Consider the following 13,066-nt stretch of genomic DNA (forward strand, 5'->3'; position numbering starts at 1 on the left):
TCCTCTTTTACATCACACCTGGGTGCTAGGAGAGGCCCTAAACTGTGCTGATGGCCATCTATCTCAGGGGGCTGTACATAAATAGTCTGCTTTTACCCTTGCAAACATGAGAGCAGAATTTTATCTAGGTTGTGCTGAGCTTTATAAATAATCAATTCATCAAGATCTGAAGTGAAAACAATAGATATCTCAACTTCATAAGGCAGAAAGCAGGTAAATAGAATCCAAAATAAAAACAAAACCCCCAAAACTGCTGCTGAACAAAACATACTTGGTTCATTTTATTTTCACTAGGTGTTATTTAGTTCTACTATTTATAATCTTAAGTGTGGCACAGTAGGAAGCTCAGAATGCAACTGTGTATCGCCTAACAGTAATGAGACTTTGCTTACAGCATCTCTTGTTAAATCTTTCTTGTTAATTGGGACAAGACAGCCTGGCTGCACATCATTGTGTTGAGAATTAGAAACAATCTATGGTAGTTACAGTAAAGAGGAACAGCAAAATACTGATAGCTGCATTTTTTTTTTTAATAAAAAGAAAAAAAAATGAGAACACGCGTGTGTGTATTTAGATGCTATAGTAGAGGGAGGATTTATTGTAGCCTTTTGGCTTCCAAAGTAGTCATGCATTCCTGTAAATCAGTGTTTCTCAAACTTCGTGAAAGCGTGGCCTCCCTTTTTGCCTCATCTGTCTTTATGCAACTATTAAATTGGCAGCAGCTCAGTTTCTCAGGGGGGAGAGAAATCAGAAGGCTCTGTAATTACTGGCTACAAGTGTTTATGGACACTGAGCTGTGTCCAGCAATTAAAGGCATTTAGCTGTTCCCTTCCTAATACAAACACTTCCAGACAATAAATTACAGCCTGCTTTGCACTTTGCTGTCCTTGAGGAAGATTCCCCTGGGCCCTTTTGCAACTCCCCAGGGGGCTGTTGCCTAGAGTTTTGAGAAACACTGGTGTAAACCAAACAGGAGCACAAGGTAATGCCTAAGAGCAGCTGTTTATGCAAAGCTGCTTTCTTTGCAAGTAAGATACACACCATATGCTTTGAAGGCTTTCCATGCACTGGATACTTTCTTTTCTCACACTTGCCTTTTGTTAGTCTGTTTAGCATGGCTGGTTTACACACTATTTCAATGTGGCTGCATGCAGTATATCAGTCTGTGAGGCTATGTTGCTATTCAGAGTTACCACCTGCATAACATGTTAAAGAAAAATAAAAAAAGATTTGCTGTTGGAAAACAAAAAATCAGATTTAGCTCTAATGTTACAGTACATGTTGCACTGTCACATCATGTATTCATTGCTTCTGTTCAAAGCTGCCTTTTGCTGTTCGTTATATATCAAATGCCAATTATTTTGCATGCAATTAGCTGTTTAGTTGTGGCAGGAAAGAGATGCCTTGTGTGCTTTTCACAGAGTTGTATTAATATTTTCTACTGTGTTCATTCGTGATTCCAGCAATGTTAAACAGTATTGTATTCATTGTTCTAGGACTTACAAGAACCTGAGATGAAGTGGCACTATGTGTTTTTTAGGACATCTTCCAACCCTATCAATGCCAAAGCCTTTAGCTGAAGAACATCTACCCCATAGTATTCTTGTGTAGAAGTTACAAAAATAAACATTTAGAGGTTGCTTGTTACTTTTGAAAGAAGCTAAACCTGTGCGCAGCTCTCTGACCTAACTCTGTATTTGTTTAATTCTAAGCAGCACGTGGCCCTTGTGCTGGGAATGCTCCTTACTGCTCCTCAGACAGGCTTTGCTGAGAAGCAGTGTCTTCCAGGGCCATATCTTCTTGGCTGGCCCTTCTGCACTCCAGGTTCTGACTCATGAATATGGCACAGGCCAGACCTGCCTCTCGCTGGGGCCTGGGTTCTGTAGCATCTGTTGCTTCGCAGGTCTCAGCGGGCTGCTGGAAAGAAAAGAAGAAAGAAAAAGTCAACCAGTTTAGGGAATTTCTAAGTAACATTTTGGCTATTTTTTTTTGAAGTGACAGTTGAAAAAAGTTAAAAATTGATTTAGGGCTGTCATTCTGTGAAACTGCACAGGATTCCCAACATGCGCTATTCACAAGGGCCTTCTGAAAAGGCACTCGCTGCGCATTGCATAATGCATACGTTGGGAAAGAAAAGCAGACCAGGAGCTAGAGGTTTGGTGCCATAGATGTACACATGTACAGAGAGCTGTAAAATAATATGGATTGAAAAGGACTTCTGGAGGTCATCCAGTCCAAACCTCTGCTCAAGCAGGCTGACTTCTAAGAAGATCAATCAGGTTGCTCTGGGGCTTGCTTTATACACCGAATTTTAAACTCAATTTACAAACTTCATCAAAACCGGAATGCAATTATCCGTCTGAAAATGTTACGTGCAGTGTCACCCCACGGTAAGGAGTCCATTAGTATAAAAGCTTTCCAGAACTGTGCTGTGTTAACGTTTAAATAAAACACTTCCTCCTTACCACTTTCAATCAAGCAGGCAGCTGGCCTCTGAGCAGTTAACTTTGACTAGGACTCATCTCATCTAAATTTAACCATGCAGTGTTAGTGTATCACCTAGGCTGTCAATGGTTGGCAAGATACACAAGTGTCCCAGGGGAAGATTTCTTCCTGACAGCTGTAAGGATGAAGTGGATTGTCCTCTCCACTGAATACAGAGGCCACAGCAACAATCTACAGAGATTTCATGCCCAAATTTTAGATAGCTTCAAGTTACATGAGGTGAATCCTACTGTTTTGTTAGTATTGCAGACTGGCTGAGTTTCTTGCAAATTAAGCAATAAACTCTTGAGAGCTGGAATTATGCCTTGTCATCTGATCTGTTCAGCTGTACATGTAGAAATATTATTAACAGTCATTAAAGTTCTAAAGCAGGATTGGACCCAGATGAGTAACATTCAGCCAACTTCGTTGAAGTTCATGGCAGAGCTTCAGGGAACTATACCATACATGGTATTTTTGGGTTGAGAGCAAAATACACACAGGCTGAAGAGCTTTTTTCACCTGAGGTTTGGAGAATTCTTTGAAAATTAGGGAAGCTGTACACAGTTCTGAATGACAGTAGTAGGAAAGTGGTTTGGACTTTCCATATTCACAGTCCTCCCCTATTGCCAGTTTGGCTGCCAATTTGATAGGCCAAATGCAAGAGTCTGTCTTAATTACGTTGTCACTCAACCTCTTGTTGCAGTTGCCCTTTATCTCGCGTCCATCTTCACACATTACTGCTCTGTAGCGCTGAAGTGAAAGTTTTGAAATTCAGGAAAGCAACTGATGGCAACCAAAGTTAAATAAATACACTTAGGGAGACAATAAAACAATTACAATTCTATGTGCATTGAATTTTTCATGGAAGATGGGAATAAAAGAGAGAGTCTATTGGGAATAAGGCTAGAAGATCTTTGTGTGTACTGTTCTGCTCTTAGAAAATGCTGAATCACAGGGCATGCAGTTTTCCTTTGGGAAATATTTCCTACAGATGTCCTTTGACTAACCCTTTCAGCAGCGAAGTTTTCGGGTCCTGGATTGAATTTCTGGTCAGAGAGCAGGGCAGAACAAGTGCACAAGTTCAGTGGGAACCATTCCTCTTTGTACAAATAATTAAGTCTTGTCTGAGCAAGCAAGGAAGGAGCTTAGTTTAGCATAGCGTAGTCTGCTTATGATGGTACTCAGCACCTGGACTGTAGAACATGGAGATCTAAGTCCCTGGTGGGAGTGGAAGGAAGAAGGACTTTGCCCCAGTTTAGTTTCATGTGTGTGCTTAACAGCCAACCTGTCAATTATTTAAAATACATTGTTCTTCTTTCACACTAATACTAAAAAAAGTTAATTTTATTGTGATGCAAAATCCAAACCAAAGGCTCAAATCCTGATGTTGTTTTGGGAAAGAAAAGACCAGTGGAAGGGAAGAAACCAAATGATGGGACAACAGTACAAGTACCTGCTAGGAGAACAGTGCGGTAACTCATAGTATTGCTGTTTTGGTTTCAGTCTTACCCGAGCTGCTTGACTTGCTGCTCTAGCAGATGGGCCCATGGCAATATTCATACTGCTGGATGACTGAGTGTCACTGGTGTTACCTCCGTCTGCAGCGGAGAGCCCAGAAATCACCAAAGCACTTGAAAAACTTCTCTTGCCAAAGAGCAGGCTGAGAGTTGAGCTGGTGGAAGAGGCCAGACTGGACCTGAGCATTGCTGCAGCTCGGTCCTGCACAGTCAGCTGGTCTGCAACTGGAACAGCAGGGGACTGGGAAAACACAGAAGTTGCCGAGTTGTGGAATGACAGCTGACTACTAGAAAGCCTTTGGGCAATTTCATGAGCAGATGTAGATGTTTGAATGAAAGGCTGGCGGCTTTCTACAATTGGTCCAGAGTGACTTGAAGGGGGCCTTTGGTTTAAAGCAGCGTGTGCCTGGACGGACTGACTCCTGGGTTTTCTCCTGCCTTTAAAAGAGAGATTAATATATTTAGGTAAGTGGCATCCTGATGAACTCCATGCTATGGACAGTACCCCATGTGTACATGCTACTATTGGCATATTACTACCGGTTTTATCAGCGTAAGAATCCCAAGGATAACAGAAATAAGCAACTGCTAAACCTGTGAACCTTTCTGGGTTTTTTTAGCTGAGTCCCAAGAGTGATATTTAAAATATATCGCAGACTGAAAAGACATGAACACCTGCTGTTAGGGTAATCATGCTGGAGGTCTGAATGAGAACCGTGTAAGGTTCTTGCCCTTTTCTGTGAAGCACCTTGATGCAGCCGCTGTTGGACATGGAGGGTAGGATAAACTGTTTTGATGTGTCTAGGCAACTTCTATCTTCCTGTACATCTATGCATTTATATCAACACCTTAAGTCATTCAAGCAAATACTTTCTGTATTTCTTACGCTTGCATACTAAAATAGGTGTAGGCAAATCAACGCATCGGCTAGTGAACCCACCAGATAGATATGTGCTTGCACCCAGGCACTCTGCAAGTGGCATGCAGCGGGCTGGCAAGGGCTACAGGCCTCAAAAGAGTTTATTCCTTCAGCAGACAGGCTCTAACCCAGGCTTATGCAGCAAATACTCAGTCACGTGAGCGCCTGCTCAGCTTTTTGCTTTCCTGGAAACTCCAAACATTAACACAAGCTGGCATTTTGGTTTCCTAGCTGTAGAGAGTTGATGCCAGAAAATCTGTTGAGAGCCATAAATGCAGAAACAATTTTTTCTGGCAGGCATTTCCAGGTCATTGGTAATTTTTTTTTGCTTTGGTTTTTCCCAATACGCAAACTATGGAGGGAAGGGAAGCACTGAAACTCCTCCAGATACTGAAATTTTGCAGGCATAAAAGAATATAAATCTCACACTTATCTTCTAGAAACATGACTATGAATTTCACGAGGGTTCCAGTAGTGCAGAATTTCATATCCAAACTATTTACATTATATAGCTGAAAGACGCTACTTCACCTCCACAAGCCCTATTTCCAGAGGTTGGTGTCATTAGCCCTATTTTTCAGATGCTGAAGCAAAGAGAATTTAGGTAACCTGGCACAGAGTCAGATGGCAGAGCCACAACCTAACTGGAGCTTTTTAGTCGGTTTGGCTAAACCTAGTTGGTTTGGCAAGCACTGACACTTTTGCACCCCACTTACAAGGCATCCTTAGCTCTGCTTTTATATTCCAAACAATAAAAAAATAATTTTCCTGAGATGGCATGCGAAGCAGCTTTCTCTGAAAGAGGAGCCCTGGGATCTCCGCTTGAGAGCAATGGGACAGATGCCTATGGCTCCTGTGAGCCACGTCACCAGTGTCCCCTGCACTGCAAACGTGATTAACAGGGAGGGCAGGGACTGTGATGGGGTCAGGCCTGGCTGCTGCACTGGCAGCCGTGTGCACGTCTGGCCTCTGCAGGGATTCAGGTTCTTCAGACTCTGGGGTTTTGTTTAAGCGCTTTGGTTTCTACATCTGATGGTTCCTTTAATAGGTTACCCTTTTAAAATAAAAAGAACAGACTGGAATTAAGAACAGAGGGGCTGTGGTGTGTTAGTTTGTGCAGGGGCTAATGTGGCCAAACATCTGTTTGTGATTTAAACTGCCAAGCTGACCCCTGTCCCAAAGTATTCTATATTCATCCCAAATGCAGCGGTTAGAGCATTGGACAGGAGACCACCCGCGTCTACACATAAATAACTCTGTCCTTGAAAGCACTTAGGAAACAAAGGCTGTTCTATGAACTGCATCATGAAATTTGGACACTTTGGGGGAGAACCCCACATGTTTCCAGTGCTCCCGATTTTGGTCACACTTTTATACAGGGCTTTCATTGCATTTTGCAGACTCAGTGGCACCAAGCTGCAAAATTAAATATGAAATATGAAAACATTAAATGCACTTGATTCAGAGATTATGGGTCTAGAAGGGATTGCTGTGATCATCTCGTCTGCGTGCTATAGAGCATGGGCCATACAACTTCCTGGAATTGTATGGTATTACTAATTACTATAATTATTTTAAAGAAGTGCATGAAAGATCTCCAATCACAGAGAATCCATCTTAGTTCTCAGTGCCTTGTTTCACTGTCTATTTATTCTCACTGATAAAAATGTGCACTTGATTTCAAATCTGAATTTGTTTAGGTTTGTTATACCCAAGTCTGCTGAAATCAACTGCCTTTAGTCACATTTTGTTGCCCAGGTAAATAATTACAGACTCTGATCAAAGAATCCTTTACAATATAAATTGTTTGAAAGCTCTTAATCTCTCACTACAGGATGCATTTCCCAGATCTTTGATCATTTTTTGGCTTTTCTTTGAACTCCTGACAAATTAAAAATATCCTTTTTAAGTTAGGGCACTAGGATTGCGCGTGGTAGGCCAACAGTGTGCCAAAGTCAGACTGACAGATGTGCATTTCCCATGTCACCCTATTCATTCTGGGTTTTTTTTAACAACAGGCATAGCATAAGTTCTTTCACAGTCCTCTGGTATTGTCTTGGTATTCCTATACTTACTGATGATCAAACAGAGCTCACTTTATAACCAGCTCTCTTAAAAATCTTCTTGAATGAGAATCATTTGCATCTGCTCAATTAAGCATATAACTTTGATAACTACTCTTTCATGTTCTTTTGTAGCTGTTAGGATGGAAGGAACTACTTTGCAATCACATCACAGAAATAGATCACCTGCATTCTCCCCAGTACAAACTGGACATTTATTTTCTCACTTCTACATTAGTGGCAGCTTTGCTTTTCGATATAGTGATGGACCAAGACCACTCTTAGGATTTCTTTTGCTTCCAAAACCACTTAAAAATGAACAGCCACAAACTCACTTTCATCTTTTTGTCTCTAATGGTGCCAGCCAGAAACTTCTTGTTTCACTCTCTTTCTCTTATCAACGGTCTCTCAGGACTGAATACTGATTTGCATTTGTTATTTTCCACTTCCTTGCATTTGTTGTGCACTTCTTCATTTTACCTCAAGGCAAGGTTGCTTTTCTTAATGAAGTGTGACCTTCTGTCTTGATTGTGGTTATCTGGGCACCCAATACTTTCTTTTAAACAACTCACAATTAGCTTTCATTCTTGTATGGCATGCTCAGGATCATTATTTTACAATTAAGTTTGCCACTCTGATTACTGTGTCAAGTTATGAGTATGCACGTGGGGATTCCTCTAATTCTACACTCGGTTAAAAGCAGCAGTTATTTTATTCTTACAACATCATTTATATTCAGGGCAAGATTCTCTCCAGTCCTGTCCATTACTTTTAATGAAAGGTCAAAATTATTTGGCAGGTAGCAAATAAGTGTCACACCTTTCTCGTTTTCTGCTTTAATTTATACAGTAAAACCACAGCTTGTTGAAAGGCTGAGTTAATTTGCTTTATGTTACAAGTTGTGATCCATACTGATAGGTCTCATGGTGACCCACTGTCAAATTTAAAGTATATTTCCAATGTGAAGGCCAGTAGTTCTACCCTGTAAATATGTCTGAAATGGTTTTGAATCAATAATTTAATATAAGAAGGGCTCAGCTGTTAGTTGACAGAATGATTGGCAACGTTTAATTTTCTCTTGGTAACTGCTGCAGAGACACATGAAGTTATTTGATATTTCTTTGTTCTCCACGTGCACTGATGAACAGCCAAACCAATTGCTCAAATAAATCGTCATGGCCCCTCCAAGATAATTAAGATTTTTGCATACTTCTGCTCTTCCCAGCCAACATCAGCGCAGGTTCCCTGTGGTACAGGCTCCCTCCCATCTGCGTTTCTCATTCTGCCATTGCTAGTGGCACCTCCTATCCAAAAGTTATACGTAAAGTTGTTTGACAGGGGAACTTTGATGAATCACATTTGTCTTATAACCTCCCGGTAAATACTTGGAACAATATAAAATCATAGAAAGTGATTCACTAGGTTGGAAAAGACCTTTGAGATCATCAAGCCCTACCATATCTGTCCAATACTAAGTCATATCCCAAAGCACTTCATCCACCCATCTTTTAGATACCTCCAGGGATGGGGCCTCAACCTCCTCCCTGGGCAGCCTCTGTCAGAGCCCAATAACACTTTCAGTGAAGAATTTTTCCTGATGTCCAATCTGAACCTCCCCTGGTGCAACTTGAGGCCATTCCCTCTCATCCTGTCACTTGGGAGAAGAGGCCAATACCCACCTCACTACAACCTCCTATATCAGGAAGCCATCTCCTACATGTGCTTGGTCATTAGGAAGAACAAAGCTCCCTCTTTCTAAAATTAGTTTTCCACTGGATATGAAAGTGCCCCAAAAGCATCTATCTGAGCAGGCCCTCAGGAGAAGACTACAGAAAAAGCCAAGTACATCATGCTAATACCTGCATGCTGATGGACTTCTTGAGATGAAGCTTGCAGCTGAGGGGTTCCGTCTCTGGTGGGCTGTGAGCTACTGCTCTGGCTTGAATTGCCTGTGGAATGGCTGCCTGATGAAGATCCCCCTCCACTATCCACCTCTTCAACGTTACCTCTTTCATGGTGAGCTGCATGACAGTCCTTCCGCATTCTGTTTGCAAGAACACACACATGGTCAGCCATTTCTTACACACAAGGATTTGTGCTGCCGATACCAGATGCCCTCACAATGGTAACTGTACTTTCTCATACTGCTGCAGGTCTTTTGACATTTTATGAGATGACAAAGATGATGATCTAGTAAGCTTACTCGGAATAAAATTGCACGTGACACAAACCAAACCTTTTTTCCTCTGTGCTAAGTGGCTTTGTAGCCCTGCAAGACCTTAGGACTCTTAATCTAATGTTACGTTGGTCTCTCGAACAGCTTCTACATGAGGCAGCCAAATAGCAAAGAAGGAGAATGAGCTGGCGGGACTTTATTCAGAACAAGCTGGATGTTGGGAAACTAACATATTAAACCACCATATTCAATCTTATTATAGGTCTTAGTGTACAAGCTGGCTCCCACAGTGTCACCATGGCCCCCATCTCTCCTCAGCCACACTGGCAATAGGGCAGGTTGGGGGAACGATACAAGACTGAGCTGTTGCTGTGTGAAAAGTGCAGGTACAATAGAGCTGACAGGTGTCAGATAATGATCATGCAAACCCAGGAGACATCAAGCAGTTCTAGTGGAGAGCAAGTACCTTTTTAGATGTGGTTTAGTCCAGAACAATTACCTGGGGATAAACATGTATACTGCCAAAGCTTTGAAGCATAACCCACCAACACATCCCTTCACGTTCTGACATATCAGTGAGTTACAGAAAAGATATCCTTATTTACAAGACACGGACAGTAAAATTCCCTTGAACAAGAGAAATGTCTGTAGTGTTGAGTAATTTGATAAGTAATCTTAAGCAAAGCTTTCTACATGTTCAACAAAAGCCATGAATGAGTTAATGAGTTTGCTTTCTGCCATATCTGTAGGGCTATTTTTTTATATACCGAGTTATTCACGATTGATTTTTTAATCATAGATAATAGTGCAGAATTACTCTTGCTTAACAGGAAATACAGTGGAACTGAGGCTGCAGGGTCTCTATCTGCAGGAACAAAATGCAACACTTACCTTAACCATTTGGATCTGAACCACTTTTTAATGTTGTCCAAACTGACAGGTCCCCCCCAGATGTTCCTCAGCTGGCTGTGTGTCCCAAGGTACGACGTGGTTAAAGGGGAAACATACATTGGATATCCCAGTGGCTGATCACATGAAGAATTAATTAAGTTCCGTAAGACCTGTTTATTATTCTGGATGCTTCCTCTCTCTGGATTACGATTGCGTAAGAAAATCAACTCCTGCTGCTGCCCAGCCCAAAGCCCTCTGACGCACTCCTTGTTGACCTACAGGCAGGTAAAATAAGTGTGGATCACATGAAAACATTTGCTACTTAAGCTGCAGAACTACATGATGTGGGTAGAATGGCAGTAGCTGTGGGTGCAGACACCTCCATGTCTTTGCACCAATAGTTTTAATGAACTTTTGCAGCTACTCCCTAGCAAAGCCTGGGATGTTATTTCTGATAGACAAGCATATGGGTGCCAAATGGAAAAGAACTGTAGAGAGCTCTTCGGGCCTCCAGTCCGTACTCCAGTAGCTATAATCAGCCTCTCCTTTTGGCCAGATTACTCAGACATAATGCTATTAACTATGGCCCTAAATCACTGCAATATTAGAAAGACAGTATATGTACCTTGATAACTTTAAAGCTCAGGTAGCTTTTGTGGAGCATGATAACCTTATATTCATCTGCTCCTTCATCTACCACATGTCTCAGGGTTAGAAGCTCCTCTCTGTTGGAGAGTACAGCACTGCGCCAAGCTGGGTCCCCTTCGTGACAGATCACAACCTTTTCTTCAAAAGATTGGATCGCTTCATACAAAACTGCTGGGTCCTCATACTCATCTGGGCAGGTGAACTGGTCCTGGTAGAACAGGAAGAAGATTGGAAATGGTCAGGTATGTTGGTGAAAACATAAAAACTATTAACAACAAACAAAATCCTGTTTTTCAAACAGTTGCCGGCTGCCCCCCAAGCAATTTATCATTTGATACAGCATGACTTTGGGGAGGCAGAACCATTAATTTAAGAATAATATAGAAAGATAAAGTTTTTGTTTTATTGTAACCTGATCTCATGTCTCCACTGGACAAAGGCATTTGGCGAATGCCAGCTTATCCACTTGCTTTTTGTAAAGTGAGAAATCATGAGAGGCAGAGGGAGACTGGAATCACCTGGGGGGTTCCACAGTTCTTGTGGAAATCCTTATTTTTATCCATAAAAAAACCCCATCAACAAAGGCACAGACTGACAATCCATCAGCAGATAGCACAATATTGTGTTACTACTTTAGCTGTTGCACAGCAACACGGCCAGCAATAACATTCATAAAATTATGGTTGTCAGATTCTCAGATACAAATTCACAGCAGTTTCACTTCAGTTGCATTCAAAGCAATTATAAATATCCATGATAAAAGCTTACGATACTAAATCCTAACACAACAGAACAAGAACAAAATCAACTCCAAGATATACAAGATTGACCTGAAGACATAGGTGCAACTTCAATGGAGGTGTGCCAGATGTTTACAGCTGAAAACAGAGCGAGGTCAGAAACAGCCTGACATGATGGAACAAACAGCTGTGACACAAACCCTTCAAACCACTCTCCTCTCACCTCTGTCTTAACACGTGTATTGCCATTCATGAAAGGATTGCTAAATTAGCAATGAAATTAGTCTGATCAATGTATTTCTTTTCAATCTAGAGATCATCTTTGTAGCATCCACATAAGTAAATCATGAAATGAATGTCAGCTTTGCTTTGATGAAAAATGTGGGGTCAAGCTCTGCAATAGGAATGGTTTCACACAGGCAGCAAGGGGGTACAGAAAAGAAGATCAAGTGGATGCAAAATAAATAAATGCCAAGCTTTTCCTTTATTGTTATGGAAGTTTCTCAGAATAAGGCAAGAACTACTGGTTTTTGTTTTGGTTTTGGTTTGTTTTTTTTTTCTTTCTCCTTTGGACAGTTTTGAAGGTTTTCTGTGTTTCCCTAAGAAAACAGATATAATAGTAAAAGCTAAAAATAAAAATTTTTAAAAGGCCCTACCTGGTGTAGTTTCAGAGACATTCGGATTGCCGGGGCAACAACCTTATGCAATAGATCCATGTCTGCAAAGACCCACTCATCTTTTGCTGCTATCCGAAAGTCTCCTTTGAACAGTGCATGAAGCCCATAGAGAAAAGAGTCCAAGCTGTAAGAAAAAAAAGCAGCAGTCACTCCCAGAAGTCATTCCCAAGTTGCCAAGCTGGACCCCTTTCAGCCACCTCTGGCAACGGGTGAGCTCCTGCGGTGGGTATAAAGCAGGGGACACACCACATATTTCTAAGGAAAAAGCCATTCCTTAGGGTAGTTTGTTTTCCTTCTGCTTGCACTCTAAATGATTGGCCATGAAATGAGAGTGGCACCTAAAACAAAGTGTCCTAAGGATGGGTAGCTGGTCATGAGGTGCCTCAGGGTGCTTCATTTCTGCAGCTGTGAAGAGTGCCAGCTGCTCTGCAATCTCATTTAAAAGTTTATTGATCGGCCCTGTAACTCTTAGAAGTTCTTGCAAGGTAAAAGTAAAAAAAAAACCGCAACAAACCAACATCTGTAAAAAATGTTTGCAGAAAATCTGAGACTTCTGTAATGAAACCCAAACCCAGACGTGAACATTAAACCAGACGTACTAAGAATACCAAGTTTCAGGAGCTGTTCAGCAAAGCGGGTGAGAGCATGAATCAAACAACAGGCATTTCGTACTGGAACAAATAGCTCTACAGCAAATTCACACCAGATCTCTTCTTTCTTTTTTTGTATAAGAAACCAAATGTAAGTACTACTTCTGCTTGACCTTGGATGACAGTTTACCTGGAGCTGAGATTTAAGGAAGAGGTAAAAGATACAAAACCGAGCAGTCATTAGAAAATGGTTGTATGAGGGCTTTGTGAGGGGAAACAACAAGGCCTTGGCTCCAATCTGCACCCTGAATCACAAGCTTCCCACAACGACACCATAGCCACTTGTATAGTGCTTATG

At 41.5% G+C, this 13,066-nt stretch overlaps 1 protein-coding gene across 1 annotated transcript in view; it reads right to left on the minus strand.

Moving 5' to 3' along the window:
- Nucleotides 1-536: 536 nt before the first annotated feature.
- Nucleotides 537-13,066, minus strand: part of PCNX2 (pecanex 2) — a 155,230-nt gene continuing 142,700 nt past the window's right edge. Inside the window, exons 29-34 of the mRNA XM_069852327.1 lie at nt 12,098-12,242; nt 10,679-10,909; nt 10,054-10,328; nt 8,846-9,030; nt 3,997-4,442; nt 537-1,917 (exon numbers count right to left, since the gene is read on the minus strand). Coding sequence (XP_069708428.1) covers nt 1,744-1,917; nt 3,997-4,442; nt 8,846-9,030; nt 10,054-10,328; nt 10,679-10,909; nt 12,098-12,242 — 1,456 coding nt within the window. The 3' untranslated portion in view covers nt 537-1,743. The remainder of the gene's footprint in view (nt 1,918-3,996; nt 4,443-8,845; nt 9,031-10,053; nt 10,329-10,678; nt 10,910-12,097; nt 12,243-13,066) is intronic.

The sequence above is a fragment of the Phaenicophaeus curvirostris genome, chromosome 2 (genome assembly GCF_032191515.1).
Source record: "Phaenicophaeus curvirostris isolate KB17595 chromosome 2, BPBGC_Pcur_1.0, whole genome shotgun sequence".
Lineage (NCBI taxonomy): Eukaryota > Metazoa > Chordata > Aves > Cuculiformes > Cuculidae > Phaenicophaeus > Phaenicophaeus curvirostris.